A 21,251-nucleotide genomic window follows, 5' to 3' on the forward strand; every position below is an offset into this window, starting at 1 on the left:
CTTTCTAGTTCAAATATTACTTCAATCACAAATTCACTAGGAAGCATTAGGTAATCTCTTATCCTTAACCCAAGTGCCTTACAGCAATCATATAAGGATAACTGAAATAAGCAATTTGAGCACTTGGAAATGCACAATATAAATGTTAATTATTAATGTCTAAGCACATTTGAGTGCTTGTATGCCCAAGATGCTAATGTACTACAAAATTGGACAGACAAGAGTGATAAAGGCATTTAAGACATACTCATTCTCATGGGGAAGAACTTGAGCAGACAAAGCAGAGTGATAATTCACAGTAGTAAGGAATGTGTAAATGAGCCTTTACCTTGTATGAAGTGGGACACAGACTGACTATGGGATTCCCCATAGTCAGCAATTAAAACATTAAACCATTTTTATCCTATGTCTCCTTCCAATATTCCTTTCATTTCTCTTGAGCCAAAATTGGCTGTAGCTCAAGTGCAATTCCAGGAGCTTAATATGATCTACCTCACCCTATGGCGGCAGTTGGCTGTATCAGCTGTTCTCACACACACACACACACCTGTCTTCGTTAGGAGCCAATAGCAGCTTATGTGTGGCTCTCAATGGTCTCTCAAGCAGGCACTGATGAGGCCGACACCTGTTAAGGTCCATCAGTGCTACTGTATCAAGTGCTCCCACAGCATTCCTCATGCCAAGCTTCCGCAGCTTGTGTTTTGCCCATATATAAGGGCATAGTAGGTACACTTAAAATCACTGCACTCCTAAATCCAGTCCAACACCATTATGCTTGCATAGCGAGAAAATGACAGTGGCAGATACTGTCCTCTACATTACACCCTAAGGATTGGTGCTATCAGAAAAAGTACATAATAAAGAAATGGCTTTGTCTGCTTCTTTATTTCAAGTTCACTACATTAAGTAAAACAATAAGGCAACACAGTCATTTTATTAATATTGATAAAGGCAGAGTGTCTCCAGTGCCCTCTAGTGAGGATTCAGTGAGATGTTTCTGCATAAGTGTGTAATACAGAACAGAGTTCTAAAATATTAAAAGGAAAAAGCTTCCAATGTATGCCCCAACTTTCCTATATGTTTTGCAAAGAAGCTTTGGGTGTGTATCACTTCCGCACAGCAACAGCTCTCGAAAATGAAGTTCCCAAATATTACTCAGCCAAGAATTATCTTGACAGAATTAAATCAGGGGTTAAGTTTGAGTTACTTTAAAAACTGAGATCAGCAGACACTAAACACTACACATTTAAGAATAAACACTGGTTAGACTTCTTAAACTCATGCTTTATATTGTGTATAGTCTACGCAGGTCTTGTGAACATCAAGCTTCTCTTTTTCTTTACATCCATTGCACAAACTGGATAAGGTGCTACCTTCATCCAAATGCTGCCAAACAAATGAAGACTTTTAAAAGACACACCTCTGAACAACTTGCAATCTACAAGAAAACAGCTTTCCCACAGCCTTGAGTCCATTTACTTTAATCCAAGATGGAAATAAGCATTCCTCTTTCTGCTACAAAATAAGCTCTCATATTGTAACGCACACCTGTTGACAACAGTATTCAATCACATGATCTGCACATGCCCCCTTTACTCCCAGGCTACAACAGCAGAGCCCCATTCAAAGCACACCTACATCTGTTATGTAGTCTGAGAATTATAAGCAGAAAAAGCAGCCGAGTTCCACCATATGCATTTTTCTTCTCAGTAATCTAACAAAAAATATTAGCCAAGAAGTTTGTGTTGGAACATATCTCTGCATTTTGTGTCTCTGTGTGTATGCAACACTGCAATGCTGAATTTTTGAGTATGGGTGGAAGGTTAGAGCCAAGCTCTGGGAATTAGAGTTTACAACCATTTATTTCTTCAATTTGCTACTAACAAAGCCTTGTGAAAGCCATTCACTTTTTCTTATAATGGTATGGGAATCATGTATTAAGTACATTGTGTGCAAGGATGCACAGTGGGCGCTTGTAGCTACTTTTGAAGAGATTTTAAACTTCAAAGCGTACCAAAAGTGATCTCACGTATCAAAATTCTCAGCTATCTTTGGTCATAAACCTATTCCTAAATAAATAATTTAACAAAAAACACACAAATGATTCCCCACAATGGCACCCCTGCTACAATAAGTGCAGTACAGCAGCTTTTTCATTTATGAACTACCCTAGAACGTGTTCCATTTTTACACCTGCATCTTTCAATGTAAGAGTGGCAGAAGACCCGCCCTCCTCCCCACAAAAAACCTGCAGAATATTGGGAGGAGCATTCAAATGCCTTTTTTTCTTAAGAGCCTTTCCTTAACAAAGTATGCAGGACAAGATAACATCTTATGAAATATCAACTTCTGGTACATGAGTAAAAGGCCAACAAGTGCTATTTGAAACAGATGGCACATCCAATTGAAGGTGGAAGCAAGAGAACATTATACTGCTGCCGCTGCTTGCTGTTTCACTATAGATGGTGCTACTGTAGCCTTGGAATAATTTTTACTGTGAACAGAACCTACCACAAGGGAGAGAGATGTTGGCATTATGTAATACTAGCTTTGCAAAACCGATGCAGAGAGCGCCAAGTAAGGCCGTTTGCTGGGAAATTCCATGCCGTTTTATCAAGGAGCAATACAAGATGACCACAGAATGTGCACACCAAGCTTTCTGCTACAAAGCTGACCAAGCGTGGGGGGGGGGACGGGGGGGACGACCATCAATTCATAGGTGTTGCAGAGAGGAGAGTCATCCAAGAGTGTGGCTCTTCTCTTCTAATCCGACCTCTGCATCTTTTGGCTGAAATTTGTGGTGTGCGAGCTCATATCTGATGGGAGCTTCTGTGAAGCAGTGCCTTCAGCATTTTGTCAGGATGCATTCTTCTATAGAACAGTGACACAATGTAGTGTGTGGCCTTCGTTTAGGTTCCAGTTACAGACGAGTTTCATGGAAGCACAGGGCCCAGGCTGAGCTCCACGTGGTGATTGAGCCAGATGACCTCACAACTCTGATCACTTTCCTCCGTGGGCCGGATAGGAGCGGCAAGGTTTTTAAATTCATGTTTCATCTTAAAGCTCACAGTAACTTCTCCCTCTTCTTTCTGTGGAGTGACCTTGATGAATATCCCAACTTTGTTAGCCTTCCGGAAGGCTATGATGCTGCAAAGGAAGAAGAGAGGTTTTAATATAATTCCACAACACTTCCCTGTGAGCTATGTCACTAAGAAAGTTTATTAGTTGCTTAAGCCAACTAGAATAGCTAGACAGAACTAACCAAATACATGGACTTGCCCAGTGCTAAAAGATGAGTTCATGGGTATGCCTGAATTTGAATTTTCAAAAGTAAGAGAAGCCCTTCTGAATCAAGCCAAATGTCCACAAAATCCAGTATCTTGCTTCAAACAGCCAGCCAAATACCTCCAAGAATCCCACAAGCAAGACATGAAGTCAAGAGCCCTCTTTCAAGCCTAGAAACTAGAATTGACACATTTTGCCTTCCTAGCAACTAGCATTCAGAGGCATGCCAGCATTGATATATCCCTCCTCCATGAACCTGTCAGATTTCCTTTTAAAGGGCTCTAAAGGAAGGCTCTAATTGTTTTACATGAAGCACTTCCTTTTGACTGCCCTGAATTCCCTGCCAATCAATTTGACAGATCACCCCAAGTTCTAGTATTATATTGGGGGTGGGATGTTCTTCTATCAACTACTTTCTAAATTCCAAACTACACAGCAGAGGAAAATAAATACTGCGCTATCAGTTGCCAACCTGACGGAAGCCAACACCATCAACCGCCAATGAATCATGGATGACAAATTGATACACAGGTCTGTAAGATATGGAAAAGCTTACTCAGGATCATCTTGAAAATCTTGAGGCTCTGCCAGCTCATCATATTCTGCTGCTGCATCTTTGCCAGCCAGGAGTAGCTCTTTGGAAGGAACCACCACCTGAAAAAGAATTATGTAGAAAATATGTTTTGCAACAAGTAGCCAACCAACATTCACCCTGCTTTCCCTGTAGTATATATACGGTAAGTAATGGAGCGGGAGAGATTGCCTGTGGCCAACTGCAAGATACAACACTGGAATGAAAACACCCAATACATCTTCAGTGCATGTTACTATCATCATTTATTATATATTTATATCCCATCCTTCCTCTCAAAAGGAGGCAGAGGAGCAAACATACACTTTTTAAAACAAACAAACAAACCCCACCTAATATGGCAAACCCCTTAGTGCTTATGGCACCCACATGGGTACCAATACCATGTGGAAGTCTCTTTTTGCATAGCTACATATAAATCCACCCTAAGTCTTCAATGACAGGTGGCTATTTATAGGAGCATACAGTCAGTGTAGCTTCCAGCACAGCATCAAAGTATGGCCTAGAATCTATGCTAGGAAGAAGCTGCAGTACCTTAGCAGTACTACTGGTGTCATCAGGATCACCTTCCTCACACTCTTTCAGTGTCACATGAGTGAGATTTTCCACTGGATTGGTGAGAGTTAGAAGAACTTGACTCTCCTGTGCAAATGACAGACACACAAAGGAAACGATCACTCTCAGTAAGAATCTTTCACCCTGTTTTTATGCTGTTGCAAAAAACACGTTTCTGCCTTTCACTGATGCCTCTAAAATTCACAAATTTCTCACATTTAAAAAACAGCTGGTCTTCCAGTCATTCAGTTAGTGATTTAGTTAGTGTTTATACTTGTCATAGCAAGCATTATACTGCAAAAGGCATTTCCTCCTATATACATGAAACGGAGTTGTGCTTCAAGATGGTGCTTTTTTAAATGTCATCCAATTATTCAGGAGGGGGGAGACTTTTAGCTGATTAAAGATCTCCCCAGTTCATTCATCCAATCAAATAAACATCAATTGCGGCTCTTCTACAGCTTGCTCAAACCATGATTTGGTGTGGTGTCTTAAACTGAGCCAAGGTTATAAAAAATAACGCACTCAATATGAAAAGCTATATAAAATAAATAAAAAGTTGGTTTAACACTAACTCACATGCAGCCTTTAAAACTTCCAGCTCCCAGGAGCCCCAAACATCATAGCCCATTGTCATAAATGATGGGAGTTGCAGCCCAACAACTCTGGAGGGCCACTGGTCCCCATCCCTAATTTAAAATCCCACCTCTAGAAAGATTGTTCAAAATACACAAGAACAAACCTTCATATAGCGCAGATTTGGAATAGACATGATTCTCACTTCTGGGATATAGTTGCTACAATACAAATAAAAGAAAGTAAATAGCAAATTCAAGTATGAACCCAACATCTCTAGACTTCTGACTGCACTTTCACTTTTAGATATCTGGCTTCCTACCTTTCAACCCAGAATGGGTTCTTAAGATGGTGATGTTTTAAAAAGTGGAAAAAGTAGATGACTACAAACACAACATGGTTTAATTTTTTTAAAAGGGAACTGTACTGTAGATTAGCTACAACTTCCAAAGTTTTAAATGAGACTAAATGAGAACATGGGGCCAGACTTAATTAAAGAGGTTGGTTTAAATGACATTTCAAAACTGGAGTTTGTAAACCAAGTAGACCTCTGTACATAGACTATTATGTACCTGCATGTAGAAGACAAGTCACTAGTGTGTCAGAGGGAAGGCTAGACTAGGTCCCTGTTCTCTGATATCCCAGTTTGCTATGTGTTGTGATTTCTGTTTTAGAAGCTCTCACCTATAGTCTGAAGTGGAACAACTCAGGAGAGAATACAGACCCAACCGTAAGTGTTATAGATTGTTGCTTCCACCCATATCCAAAATACTTACACAGCTACCAGCTGAATTTTGAATTTGATGGATGTAGGGTTGAACTCTGGTTTACTCAAATTGTGTTCACATTTCTAGGGGAAACAAACATTAACAAAATGTGTGGCCAAACAGCATGACAACAACCTACAACTACAAATGCTACCACTGAGACAATTTTTTAAAAAAAGAAACACCAAAAGCAGTAGAAGTAGAAGCTAACATATTTTTCAGCAAAATCTACATACCCGGCACCGAAGGGAGCGTTTGATCAGCAGATGCTTATGACGTGGGTAAAGTTGAGAAGCACAGATTGGCTGGAAGTCTGGCTGGAGGAGGCGCTGTCGTAGGGTTGTCACTGTTCACAGTACAGAAAGTAAACAAACAAACAAAAAACAGTTTTGAGCAATACGAAAGAGTGACCACCACCTGAAGATATTAAGCTGGGGCAGGAGAGCACAAGTGATATGCTAAGAGCTACTACCTTCTGTCAGATTGATTGGTCGTGTGTAATAGTCCTCAGGCAAAGGCTCCACTTCCTCCACAGCCTGAGCAGGTTCAATTTTTATCTCCTTCTGGTCCTCTCCATCTTTCAGCCTGAGGCAAAAAAGAAAGCAGCTGCTTAGGATAATCAGAAAGTTGCTTAGAAGTAACTGAGCACAGTAAAACCTCAATAATATTACAATTACTGGCTAAATTAAAACTTTCGCAGAGCAACTGTAAGCAAGTTGCTGATTGACATTCAGACCTCCTTACAACACCTAGAACAATGACACAAGGCTACAGAGAATGAGTAGGAGAGAGAACTTGCTCAGCCAGGTGAAGGTGAAAATTGATGTGCTTTTCAAAACCATTTCTTGAAATTTTCCCATCTTTAAGATATTACCATAAACGTGATCAGCATGTAAATATTATAAAGAAAAAGTTATCGACATTCACTAGCCTTAATTTTCACTAGTTTTGCAATCCTTAAATGCCACACCCTTAAAAAAAACTTCTTAAGAACAGCTGTTCTAGGGATTAGAGGATTAACAACAAGGAAAAATACAGCAAGGGACAAAAAAGCAGATTGCATTTAGTGTTGTCCCATTTATGGAGGCTCCTTGATCCAGAGAAGGCTTCTGCTGACAGAAGAGGAAGGGAGGCAATTTCCACAAATTCCTCCTCTCTCTTATTTTTCTTTTGTTAATAACATTTATATAGTGCTTGCTTGTAAGAGAACTTCTAAGCAGTTTACAAAAATATACAGCCCTCCATGCCACCTCTTATAATATTTTGGATCTCCCAACCTCCTGGCAACAAAGAGCTGAAGAGGGAAGGTGGAATCAGCAAAAAAACAAAAACCCTACATACATAGAAAAAAAGAAAGAAAACCAACCCGCAGCAGGGGTGGGGTGAGCTGTTCAGTGAACAATTTAGAATGGGAAATGGTTGACATAGAAAAGGATTAAGCATAGTTCCCCTCACCCCCTGCTTTCAACCTTCCCCTCACAAAATGGCTTTTATCAAGCTACACAGAACTGCATTGCTGAAATCCCAAGGCAAACCGTGCAGAGTTCAGACTCGCTAAGCACACAGGGGCTTACTTCCAAGAATACATTCCCCAGGGAACCTGAAAGAGAGCCACACCATACATTTCAGGCACATCCAATGCACATTACTGTACCCCAAGGAATCTTGACATACTGTAGATATAATTCCCAGCACCTTTAATGAACTACAGCTCCCAGGATTCTTTGGGGGAAGCCATGTGTTTTAAATATGCACCAAATGTATGGTGTGGATATGCAAAAAGCACCTGAGTTTGCAAGAAAAGATGACGCCCACCGTACACTAGCTGTGTACTGTACTAACACAGATAATCAATCTCAGGCGCAAAACTTAAGGGAAGAGACTGGTAGCAGTCACACTGTTGTGTAAAACAAAGCAGAACGTTTAGGCACAACTGTGAAGTACACATCAGTGCCAAAGCACACTCCAAACTGAGCAATGGACCACTTCTTTTTTTAAAAAAGGGGGGAACAGACTCTTCCTGAATATAAACTGCAGAGGGAGACTCTGGATCACTCTTGGCAGTCTGCAGGCAATTTATTTGCACCCTAGATGAGCAGCAGTTGGCAAGCTTGTGAAATTACATCATTTCACCTCTTGTCATACATATAAAGAGGCCTAGCACTCACGAAAGTCCTGTGAGGGCACTGATAGGGGCCCCGGGCCTCTGACGCTGGAGCCTGGTTCCAAGGCCATACTTGTCCTAGGAAAGAAGTATGCAAGGAAAGTTAGGTCTGTTGATTGAAACAAGTTCACGTGGTTTCTGACAGCTTGAGGGGCATAAGGACTCAAGTATGCACACACACGCACAGACAAAGGCAATGCATATGGTTTTCTCTTTCTGTTCAAATGAATTTTTAGTAGCTTGGTTAATAAAATAAAATAATTGATCAAATGCCGGAAGAGGGACGCAGCATGCCACTGAAACAACCCTATTTTTTAAAACCTCCTACCCTGACCTATTTTCATGTGATGCTCCAATGTATACTCCACTTGACAGCTAATGTAGCTGTCTGGGTATAATTTTGTGACAATTATACTGGGTATAATTTTGTGACAAAAATATATTTGACTACAGTTAAGACACCATTGGACAGAAAGAAATAGTTGTGATAATGGTATGACACTCTACAGCTCAGATTAACTACCATCAGGCAAGGTATTCACTGACAAGTTGCTACAATTCAACTAGTAACAAATATATAGAACAGTATCAACCGTAAAGAAACAGCATGGTGAAGATACAGCTGAACTTTCCTAGTCATGCTGGCTGGGGCTGTAAGTCCAACCACATCTGGAGGCACCAAGTTGGCTACCCTTGTACTAGAGCACTGCACCAAGAACCTACCCAACAGAGAAGACTTGCACAAATATTTATTTGCACACCTGTTTCCATCCACTCAAGGTTCTTTGGATTCAGTGTTATCCTATAACCACCCTGCAATTCAGGTCACTGGATTTCCAATCAACATACAGGAAAACAGAGAAACAAAGATTTGGCCAATGCTACTCTGCTACTCTGGAGATCATTGGCTGTAGGGGTCGTGGGATGGGGATTTCAACTGAAAATTTCCCAGGAAGCAGTCCTGTTACATCCTGTGTCATTTTGTACGGTGGTGGTGCATGTCATTTTAGGAAGAAGGAACATGCACTTGGAGAAAAAATGGTGTATGGTGGTACCTCCAGTTGCAGACAGGATCCGTTCCAGAGGACCAGTCAGATCCTGAGGTTTCTGCGCATGCGTGCGTGGCGAAACCTGGTAAAATACTTCCAGGTTTGCCACACGCGCATCCTGAAGTTTACGTAACCAGAGGGTTACATAAACGGAGGTTCGACTGTACTTCTTTCTACCTGTATGACCTATGATATTACATCTAAGTCAGAGAATAGTTGATTTCTAGCTTGCTGCTTGTGCATGTTCCTAGTTGAGACATCACAGCAAATCAAAATATGGTTTGCGTTGGGGGAGAAGCTGCAAAGGGACTTTTGCAGTATAAGGGAAGACATGTTCACAATTAAACCATGGTTTAAGATAAACTGAGGCTTAGCATATATGAACCAGCTCACTCTGTTAGCAGGGACTTGAACCGGCAAACATCATTCTTTATACGGACAATGAAAATGTACTCAAAGTCCATAGCAATAGGTCTAACAACCTTGCTTGGACAGCTCAGCTCATTAACTGTATGCAAACTGGACTTCAACTGTAGTACTACAAGCAGATCCAAGACCAGAAGGCTGAGTACACTAAATATTGACATACCAGTAGAACGCAAGTGGTTTCAATGGTTTTAACACTATCAGAAACTGAAGGGACTTACCACTACATGTATAGTGTGTTGCTGCGGAGAGCCCCCAAATTAGCAGCAGGTAGCAACGGAGACAAGAAAAAAGCAGCAATAAAGACAAAAGCAAATGCACAGAGCAAGCAGGTTATATGGGTATCCAAGAGGTAGGAAGCATATGCAAAAATATTCAGCTAAGCAAAAAGTAAGCCTTTCAAATGACACAGGCTGCACAGCTGAAAACTGAAATGAAATATTGTCACATCTTATGATTTCTAGCACATAGCAAGTTTGTGCTGACTATGAGCTAGGCAAGCAAATATTTAGTGACTGATCAGTCAGTATAATAAAACTGAAAACAGCAGCATCTCGGCCTAGCTGATTTCCAGCTCAGGCTAATTCTTGCTCTTCTTAATACAATCCTGAGTTACTTGAGGGATTTCAAATGACAGGTGTCTACATTTCAGTAGTGGACAATATCCCTTAATAAACGGCAAAACATTCTGAAATCTTTCTATACACAGATGCTTGGAACTTGTTCTTGGAAGATTATTGAACTGACACGGTTCCAATAAACTCTGAAGATTTTTGTTTGTTTTGTTTGCTTGCTTCTTTTTTACAAGTCTCAACTAAAAACAACATTTATGCCTTTGAAGTTTAAAAAACTGTCTTCTGATTTTGCCCAAGAGTTCCAGAATTCTGTACTGTTGTCCTAGCTCACCGAAAAAGCAAGGGGCATGTAGGGTCTGCGTCGAACCAACTTTTTACGATCCCTCTCCATCTTCTCCTTCTGAGCCAGCTGTTGATAATACTCGACCAGTTTGTTAATCTGATTAGAAAGGAATGTCAGTTTAAGATGTGAACTGGAAGAAAAGCTGTTCCTGCCAAAGTAAAGGTTAAACAAAATGGTGGAAATACTTTTGGGGGGTGTCCCTTTTTGTTTCTTCCTTAGTTGAGCTGCAGAAGCAGCTTCTTGCCCAACTCCTGACATCAGTTAACTGACCCAGTTAGCTAGCAGTGTCATGCACATCCTAACAATTTTACCCACTGCTCTTTCCTCAGAGAAACGGAAAAAAGAAGCTTGCATTACATCATATCCTACTCTTAGCTGGAGATGAGCTACGCCCTACATCTCAAAGGTAGGGCCAGACAGATAAGAAGGCCAGCAGGAAATAGAGCTCTCGTTCTCAAATAACTACTCTGAACAGAGTAATTCATGTTAGTGGCAGTGCATCTGTATGAGAAGGTTCAAATCAGTGTAGTATATTGGAGCTGGGGAAAGATGCTGACCTCTGCATTACACAAGGTCTGTGCCAATTCCTGATGACTGCTAATTTAAACTGCATTCCAGCAGCTAATGAGGTCAATGTAGATGGGCCACTTCTCAAAGAATGCATGTTGTGGAAAACGGCTTGGACTACTTGGTATGTTTTGCTCAACATAATGTCATCCCCAGCCCCAGTTTGATGCTACAGTGCTAAATCAATTGGGGAAAGATGCAGTCTAGCCTCAACCATGCAGGACTCATTCTTTCAAGTTTAATTAAATGTTGATTCTCTTCTGTGAGTTAAGAGATAGACAAGAGCAGACCCAACACAAAGACTCTTCTTTTTCAGGCTACTCTATGAAAGAAAAAGCAATTCCTTTTACGTACCTTCTGAGTATGAGGATTTTCTGGCTCCTGCCAACCTCCACTGGCTGCAACACAACAAAGCAATTTTTTTAAGGATGGTGGGGGGGGGGGAGGGAGAGAGAGATCATACATGCTCTGGACAGAGAAAATGAAACATATCCAAAATTACTGCCTGCTTCTCTCCTCCTCTCACCTAACCCAGACCACGGTTCATTAAATCTGGTATTATTAGTATCAACGTATCAGATACCAAAAGCTTAAAGTTCTTCTGCATCACAAGCTGAAAATGGCAGAACTGCATAATATACCAGCAAAGATGTGTTTTCTATACTTATGTCTGAAGGTCAACATGAATGCAGGGGCACAGAGAAATATCTGTAGGAAATTACTGACATGAGAGAGAGATGCTGAACCCATCTGACACCCACATATTTTCACCTACAAATGCTCCCTTTCCTTGAGGATTATTCCCCTACCCAGACTATTCTGGGTTTTAGAATTCAGCTAGGTAAAACACAGTAGAAAGATAGCTAGGGGTGCAGAAGATATTTCCAGGGTGGGGGAGAATAATTAATAAATAATGTAATTATTTACATGGTAAATAATACTACAGCATGAAAAATTTTACAGCACATGAAATTTCCACTTATATTTATACTGAAAGCCCATGAAGAAGTCCCATTGCATAGGCCAGTGGTGGTCAAACTTGGCCCTTCAGCTGTTTTTGGACTACAACTCCCATCATACCTAGCTAACAGGACAAGTGGCCAGGGATGATGGGAATTGTAGTCCCAAAACAGCTGGAAGGCAAAATTTGGCCACCACTGGTATAGGCAGAAGTTCTTGTGTTAACAGGACAACTTTGTGGGATACAACCCGCTTTTTTTTTTGCTTAGTTTATATTATGCAGCCTGTGAGCAAACAGTACTCCAAGGACATAGGCACGCATCCTCAGAGCTCAATTCTGACTATTTTGGTAGCATCATAATAACACCATTCACCAATGGAAGCCAACCTCTATAAGCTCTTCACACAGCTCTACTTATCTTCCCAGCTCTTAGTATTGAATTACAAAAACAACACTCCACATTCTAATTAAGGCTGATTGCAAAACATGTCATGAAAAAGTTTTCTAACAACACTTGCAATATTCATCTGAAAACCAATGCCACTCACCAACTGATTTATCTGCCATGCCAACATCTCTGGAAGTCCAGCGGCAAAAGCCACAGGCCAGGTAATAAGCCTTCTTCATTGTGGTCTTGGCTGGGTCATCAGGCAGCGGAGCAGGGATGCTTGTTGCTCGGGTAGAGAGAGTGTGCATACAGCAAGGACAGTCAAAACAGTTAGCACACCTGAACAGAGAGAGACCAGCATGGAAGTTTGACTCAAGTTTGTACACCAGGGATTATACCCGCTGTTCAAGGCTCCTGATTTTCTGTTTTATAACTCAGAAATTGCCTCTGACAAGTTTTAAAAAACCAAATTCTTTCCAAAGGTGTTACTATGAAAGAAAGAATCAGTCAACAAAAAACAAAGTAAGCCATTTCATTCCACTTCCATCACCCTTTGTGAAAGGGCACAAAACATGCTGTAGGCAAAGTTTCAAATCTGGTCACAGTAAACATTCAAAATTCCACAAGTGCTCTGATCCACTCTGCATGTATTTCACAGAAATTCACAAAAGCACAGATGTCAATGTATGACAGATGTAAATTCATTCTGAAAGCCTTCTTGCAGCATGGGAGATCACCAGCAATTCCACAGTGTGCTTTTCTTGTGATTTCACAAAAAAAACACATTGAGAGTATGAAAAAGAAACAGGTTCATGCTCAAGTGTAAATTATTGCAACACTATTTCTCCAGTACTGTCAGTAGTTAGCAGTGCAGACTATAAACAGAGTGCTAAGTCAAACACACAAAAGCATTTTCCTCATCACAATGAGATCACATTGTAAATAAAATCCTCACTTAGAGCATTTTCAAAATTGTTTCAGATTCTTACTAAGGTGCTGTGGACAAATATACACTGATAGAAGGGAGACTATCTTAAAGCATGAGAAAAGTATTGAATAAGGTGAGAATCACAGAAGTAGCATGTAGTCTTACCTATTCTTCTTTAGCTTGGCTTCAGCTGATGGCATATTTTCCAGGCAACTGGGACAATAGTGAGAATCCACCTAAAAAAATACAAAAAGGTGTTTTTCATTTTGTACCACTATCCTTCACCAGATCCTTTTCCAATACAACCCCCCCCCCCCAACTTTGATTTATTTTTGGGCTGCACAGCATAGTAGGTAGTTCACGTTATGAGACATTAAGTCCCCAGTCTGATTCTTACCTTTGTCATGAATTCATCAGATGGCTTAGGCAAGCCACTCCACCTCAATTTTAAAGTGGAGCCTGTTAAGGATGCTGGGCATTGTAGCTCTGTGAGTGGGGAAAGCTACAGTTTCCAGGATTCTTTGGAGGAAGTCATGCATAAGTACACAGCCTTATAACTCTTTACTTACAGAGTAGTTATAATGAATACAAAGATTCCTTTATAAGGAATGTGAAATGTTGTCAACCCCCCAAAACACTGAAAAGTATCATCATCTTAAAACTGAGATGGCTGGGGAATTTCTTGACCTAAACACAAAAAAAATCTTCAAACAACAGACAAACTGTTCTGGCAAAGATATTCAGTTTTCTAATGCCCAGGAACTAAGCCAAGTATGATTACTGTCTTACTATTCAGATGGAATTTAACAGTATGTTGCTGAACTATGTGCTAACAACCTTCCACACTGCCACTCTCACAGATATCATCATCTATATATTCTGAACGCTGGTGGAAATAACTGAGCAAATAATTTCTTGTTCACACTAAACTACTTTATTCCCAACTTGTCTGAACCTTCGGTCCTTCCAGAATAACACAATGCTACTTCTTGAGACATTGTATATTTTAAAGATAATTTAAATGAAAGGGGCACATTACAAACAAATGCATGTAATAAAACCCCACCTTTAAAAGAACCAGCAAAGAAGGGGAGTGCTTAATTTCTTCCATAACCCTTAAGAATAAAACAGATTTACTAGACTGATTTTGAGTGGACAGTCATTGGGGACAGTCAAATACACAGACTACTTCACCCCCCCCCCGAGTCTGTTTTTCAGCTTTTCTGCTTTGTTTAAGCATTTGCATGCAACTTGACCCTTGCATACTCAGGGTTCATACACCAGAACAAGGCATATCATAATTCAATATCCACTTATTAAATAGGTCTTACATATGAGTAGACATGTATAGAATTGCATTGCAAGGCATTCAAAAATAAACATTTCAGTTTTAATAATCTTAGTTAAATCCAGCGTAAATAAGGATTTCTGCACAGGAGCAAATATTCAGATCAGGAACTGTTAATAAAATTATGTTAGTTTTTCGGAACATCAGTTCCATTTATGTATATTTTTAAAAGGTCATCAAATTTAAGCCATGTATCCAATGTTTTATTCAAACAAAAAATTCTCAATATAGAATCCTGTATCTTGCAACATCCACAGACCTATAATAAAGAGGAATGCTTCCATTATCCCAAATGAAATCATTTATCATAATTTAGCAATGAATTAATTTTTAGCTAAAGAATAGATGAAAATGAAGAAATGTCTAGGTGTGAATGAGGACAAAGAAACCAACTCAGCTCTGAATCAACTGGGTATCAATACAAGGGATACAATGTATCTGCATATACAAATTAAAAAACTAATTTAATAGTTATTACCTCTTCCTAAACTATTCTGAGATTTATAGTCCAGTAAAGGAACCTTTGGACTTCTAGCAGAGAAAATTCAGCAACCTTGTCAAATAACAATTCCAAGGATTCTTTCATGAATCAGAACTGGAATAAAACCCATAAATTGATCGTGTTGATATACCCTTTGGATTATTTGGCCTGAAATGTGTTCACCTTCTTCTGAGAGCACATACTGACTTGATGTATGGGAATCTCACATTCATTTCAATACAATGAAGAGATTTGTTCTGTAACCTTTTCTGATGACAGGACAAAGCAGGTTTTTGGCTGTTCTAGTCACAGCGTTTGATGCATATCAACAATGCTAATGCTGTTCTCATTCTTCTTAGCTATACAGAACTGGTGAAAAACAGTGATATGCTAATTACCTGCCACTGTCTTTCTCCATCTTTTACATAAACACAGGAACACAGAAAGGTAAGGATATCTGTATATCTAAGCCTGTATGCTCTATTGTGACCAACAGTGTTTCTCTAACAGGAGAAGTCTTCCCCATCACTTGCCACCTAATCCTTTTAACTGGAGATGCCAGGGACTGAACATGGGTCCTTCTATAGGTACAGCATGTGCTCCACCACTGACCTAGGCTTTACAAATGAATTCCCAACCTATCACATTGGCATCTATAGTTTATAAACTTGAATAGAAGAGATAAGGCTTACCAACACTCATCTAAAATGTTATTGCAGTGGATTTTTTTTATATACTGAAAGACTGTGAAATAATACAGATGTTCTTTACACAAGTCAAAGTTATCAATAAAAGAACACTGGACCAAGGTGTGGGCAGGCAGGTGTGACTTGTGAACAGAGTTGCAACTTCAGCCCCCAACTATGCCAAAATTAGGTGCAGCAGCAGGCTCTAATCTTTAGACATTTGTTAAGCCAAAGCCACAAAGCAGCATGGCTTTTTAAAAAGTTTTACAGCTACTTTACTTATTTTGATGTTCTAACAAAGTAAAACATGTGTCCAGGCCTATTTGGTAATCTTATGGTCAAGGTAGAAGCTGCACTCAGGTTGGCACATTATGAACTGGCTGTCTCCATTCTCTACAGCTTAAAAGGGCGAAAAAGATTTAAGAGTGAAAAGAATTCAGCTAAGATATAAATGACCATTCTGTGTAACAAGAAAATTCACAGTGTCAAACTCCCTGGGTGGTACTCAACCAAGTTTCACCCAGAGTAAATTAGTGGACCCATCTCAGTTATGTTCATTAATTTCAACCAGTCTACTATGAGTAAAACTTAGTTGAATACTATCCTCTACATCCAAATAAACTGGGGGGAAAGAAGACAGAATTTTTAAGACAATCAATTAGAGGTTGTGATAGGACTGGGTAATCAGAAAATGACTTCACTAATCAGAAGAGAAAGAAACTGGTTTCTCCACATCCATTGTTCAGCCCAGACACTGAGGTCTAGGTCCAAGGGCCTTCTGGCGGTTCCCTCACTGCAAGATGTGAGGTTACAGGGAACTAGGCAGAGGGCCTTCTCGGTAGTGGCACCCGCCCTGTGGAACGCCCTCCCATCAGAAGTTGAGGAAATAAACAACTATCTGACTTTTAGAAGACATCTGAAGGCAGCCCTGTTTAGGGAAATTTTTAATGTTTGAAGTTCTATTCTGTTTTTGATGTTCTGTTGAAAGCCGCCCGGAGTGGCTGGGGAAACCCAGCCAGATGGGCAGGGTAGAAATAAATTATTAATTATTATTATTAATAATAATAATAAATCAGTTGGTAAGAGTGCTGCATTTTATCCGTATTGACTTCTGTGACTTGCAGAGGACACAATATGCTACAGAAATGGAGGGATGGGGCACAAAACTCAAGCACCACACAGGCTGCTAAAAGAACAAATAAGAAGACTGGAAGAGATTTATTTTAATGTGCTGAATATACAGCTTAGGAAGCAAAAAGGGAATTACCACCACCCCCACACACAGAGTAACAGCCGCCTACTGCTTACAGAATGCGATAGAGGATGTTGTGACTTAACTATCCTGTGCAAAACTCAGCTCTGGCAGAACAGAGCAACCGGCAGGCTCACACCACCCCAGGAAGCAACTGAGAGGCTACGGAGGACAATAATTAACAACACAACTCCAGTGATGCCAGAACTGGCATCCTGCGGTAGAGATGAGGGAGAGGGCGACGCTACCTCCACACACCATATATAAATCAAAGAATGATATGGATTCTCCTCCCTCTAATCCATCCATCTCCCCTAACCAACAGAATGAAGCGAAGCAGCGAGTGGCAGCTGGACGGGCCAATCAACGGGCTCTCGAGGCGTTGGATGTGGCGCCCCCCCCCCGGTTCTCCAGCCCTCGCCCGGTTTACCTCATGAGAGACGCACTCGAGGGAGCGCAGCTCACTGCAGTAGCGGCAGAAATAGAGCTGCGAGAGCGGCATGCGGATCTCCTTCTCGCCCCGCACTAGGTACGAAACGCGCTCGGACTGCAGCAGCGAAGCCATTTTGGAAAGACGGGGACCAGCCCCAACCTCTCCAGCCGCACCCAGCAGCCCCGACTTCCGCCACGTGACCCGGAAGAGAACCGCGTGGGCTGGTCACTTCCGGGTGACGCTCTCTTATCACCGCCTGGTGTAACGTCATATGGAGGGGAGACGAAATACTGTACTGTAAATGGATGGTTAAAACAGAAAGATACATAGACTGATATATTTTATATATTATTTATATATAAAATATTATATTTATCTCTATCTGATTCTAAATTTTAATTTTGATTTCATGGGTGCCACAGAACATGTTTTAACGTTTCTGTACAGAATGCACAAAATTTACTGCATGATAAAGACTGTAGCTGTGTATAAAAATATATATATTATATATAACACATTCATAAATATCTCTGCTGGTGATTTTTATGCTGCTCTTTTATGGATTTTGATACTTAAGAAATTACTTTGACCATATATTTTATTGTATTGTTCAGAGCTGTGTTGTAAGCCACCCTGGGGACATTTCTGTGAAAGGTAGAAATATATTAGGAAGCGCATCTCAGTCCTAATCTTCTTAATTGTTTTTTCCCCCCTTTAAATAAAATTTTCAGAATTCCTTCCGATGATCAAGCTGGAAACTGTTTAGGACACAATCCACCCTGAAAACCTCATATGATGTAAAAGCACAACTGAAGACTCGTATCTGAAGAAGTGTGCATGCACACGAAAGCTCATACCAAGAACTAACTTAGTTGGTCTTTAAGGTGCTACTGGAAGGAATTTTTCTGTTTTGACTATGGCAGACCAACACGGCTACCTATCTGTAACTGAAGACTCGTGTTTACTTTGTCATTTAGCCAGTACCTTAGTTCTATAGCAATGTTTATGGAAGCTTAGATATATTTACAGTGTTTCCCCACCTGTCGGTGACTCCTCTGCTCCTCCTCCTATCCAATCCTTGTTCTTCTGCTGTAAGCTCCAAATGGAGTTGAAAATTGACTTTCCACAGATATGTTTTATTTGGTGTGTGTGGCATTGGTACTGTGAGGAGGGTGGTGTACACATTCACTGTAAGCTTTCATGAACCTGTCAGAATGCAGCATTTTAATTAACTAAAAATACATATACAGTATGCAAAGTCTATCTAATGTAGCAGGCAGTTTTGCCATAAGTTTGTCAGTAAAACTCTTAATGGAACTATGGTACTGGTTTTAGGATTAAGGTACCAGGTGTAGCAGGGAGGTATGCTACATCTTACACAGTGTAATCAGAACCACGTAAGTATAGGTTCCTGTCAAAAGAAGCACCTTGGAATCATAGAAACATAGAATTAGAAAGGACCTTAGCGATCATCTGGTCCAACCCCCTGCTATGCAAGAATCTCAGCTAAAGCATCCTTTCTAAAGCATTATATACTTCTACAGTTTATTTCATCATTTGTTTCTGGCTTACAAACCTTGGTTTTAACTGTGGTTTGGCATAATATTAATCCAGCACCCATCCGTAACCATGGTTTGTTTGGCCACCCCATTTCAGATGCTCAGAAAGCTACAAAAGTACCTTAAACCAAGAACAGCTAGGAAGGAAAACCCAAATTTTGGGGGGGGTGTTATGTACTGAGTTGAATAGGATCCAAAATGCAGCAGTCTGATTGGTCCTAGGACAATAGGATCCAAAATGCAGTAGTCTGATTGGTCCTAGAATAATAGGATTCAGAATGCAGCAGTCTGATTGGTCCTAGAACAATGCAGCAGAATGATTGATCCACAGGAGCCACCCAATCCAGCTCCAGGTGGAAGTGAATCCACACCCTGATTGGCTTACTGGAGAATCCCAGAATTAGCCAATCACGTGCAGCCCATTGTGTAAATACACTGGTACGTTGGGTTACATACACTTCAGGTTACACACTCCGCTAACCCAGAAATAGTGTTTCAGGTTAAGAACTTTGCTTCAGGATAAGAACAGAAATCGGGCTCCGGCGGTGCGGCAGCAGCAGGAGGCCCCATTAGCTAAAGTGGTGCTTCAGGTTAAGAACAGTTTCAGGTTAAGTACGGACCTCCGGAATGAATAAAGTACTTAACGTGAGGTACCACTGTAATGTATATAAAGCAGATATTGTGGGGGAACTTCCATTCCTCCTCACCTCTATGAGCTGAATAAAGAGCATGAAATCCACTCTCGACTCCAAGTATATTTCAGGGGGAAAGGTTATGGTTTGTTTGATCATCTGTTGGACAACTGATAGTTTTTTTCAAAAAAAAAAAAAAGTATGGCTAAAACAGTCTGTGGGTTAGCATTATTTCTGAACTATACACTTCCAAGCTGCTCTCATGCCCCTATATTGGAAGGTTAGCTAATTGGTATGAAGTGGCCACTGAAAACTGCAGCTGTTTCTATTACTTGCTTAAAACATAAATAAATAAAGTCAGCTAAGAATAGACATATTTCCTTGGCCTTTTAACATCATGCAACAGTGGAATATTCCAAGAGAAACTTTCTATTGTTGTGTAATGTTCCATAAGGAGGAAATCCAGTTTCCCACGACTGGGCTATTCTTTTGGCATCCTGAGAAATGCCTTAATATGAATTTTCAGTAAAACAAACATTTCACATCACAGGGAGATCTTAACAAAGGGCTTTTACTTTTCCTTCTCGATGAACTTTGGTGTGGAGTTTCCTCATTTTCTTTCAAATCCCAACCAAATACTGTACACGCTCATGCTCACCTCTATAGAAATTCCACAAACCCTGCAAGCTCAATTAGAGTCATCATTTCCTCTCAGGACCAAATGGCTTTCCTGAGTTCGGGTAGTAATGCCCTCCCTGTGGAATGCCCTCCCTTCAGGTGCCAAGGAAATAAGCAACTATCTGACTTTTAGAAGACATCGAAAGTAGCCCTGTTTAGGGAAGTTTTTAAGGTTTAATGTTTTTATTATGTTTTTAGATATGCTGTAAGCCGCCCAGATGGGCAAGGCATAAATAAAGTTGTTGTTGTTGTTAATGTTACCACCAATCAAAATGGGTCTTCACCCACTTGTTTTGAGCACTTGAACTCGTGGTGGCTCTTTTCTCTTTTTAATGGTTATCATATTTAAGCTATGTTCTAAAGAGGGATGATGTCTACACCAGACAAGACCTAAATTGTAAGGTCCTTCCCTTAGCCACTAGAAGGCATAGAAGAAGATTTTTAAAATGTACTCTATGGTTGAAATAAGACATTTATCAGGACAAAGAACACTCCTTCTGAAAGGGTGTGATGTACCTTGGAGCATTTAACAAAGTTCTTATCCCTGTCTATACCATGGCACCTTCTGGGGTCAACAGGAAGACCAGTTTAGCTAAATGTTCCACCTTTTTCACCAGGATTAAACCCACCACAGACTAGCCCAATGAATCGTTAGCTGCCAGCACATGTAGAATACAGAGCAATATTTTGATTCTACAGTATCAAAATATAACAAAATATTTGTATATTAACAAAATATTAAAAACAAAGCATTGAAGTCAATTTAAATCCAGAAGAAAAGATTGTTTACCCTTTGAACATGCCCTGGCTGTTCTAGGCAAATAGCTTCTCTTATGTGCTACCTTCCTTGTGGATTAACAGCATGGACTTCATGGAGCTTCACTTGCTGAAGATCCCCAGCACAGGACTTAGCTGAACATGTATAGATGCCTGTGAAATTGACACTGTGGCCTGAAATGCTTCAGGATGTTAGCAGAGGTGAACCAAGGTCCACCCAGGTTGCCCA

At 40.4% G+C, this 21,251-nt stretch overlaps 1 protein-coding gene across 2 annotated transcripts; it reads right to left on the bottom strand.

Moving 5' to 3' along the window:
* Window positions 1–866: 866 nt before the first annotated feature.
* On the bottom strand, window positions 867–17,589 carry DCTN4 (dynactin subunit 4). 2 transcript variants are annotated; one of them, XM_083728699.1, is made up of 14 exons: window positions 17,374–17,581; window positions 13,342–13,412; window positions 12,409–12,587; window positions 11,254–11,297; window positions 10,321–10,428; window positions 9,636–9,656; window positions 7,944–8,017; window positions 6,248–6,360; window positions 6,012–6,121; window positions 5,785–5,858; window positions 5,175–5,229; window positions 4,412–4,519; window positions 3,842–3,939; window positions 867–3,147 (listed from the first exon to the last, which is right to left on the bottom strand). In XM_083728699.1, the coding sequence occupies exons 1-14, from the start codon at window positions 17,506–17,508 to the stop codon at window positions 2,934–2,936; spliced, it is 1,404 nt and encodes a 467-aa protein (XP_083584825.1). In that variant the 5' UTR covers window positions 17,509–17,581; the 3' UTR covers window positions 867–2,933. The 2 variants fall into 2 exon arrangements, with proteins under 2 accessions (XP_083584825.1, XP_083584826.1); XM_083728700.1 differs by lacking the exon at window positions 9,636–9,656 and having other exon boundaries at window positions 17,374–17,589.
* Window positions 17,590–21,251: the final 3,662 nt, after the last annotated feature.

The sequence above is a fragment of the Podarcis gaigeae genome (assembly GCF_964106915.1).
Source record: "Podarcis gaigeae genome assembly, chromosome: 2".
NCBI classification, from domain to species: Eukaryota; Metazoa; Chordata; class Lepidosauria; order Squamata; family Lacertidae; genus Podarcis; species Podarcis gaigeae.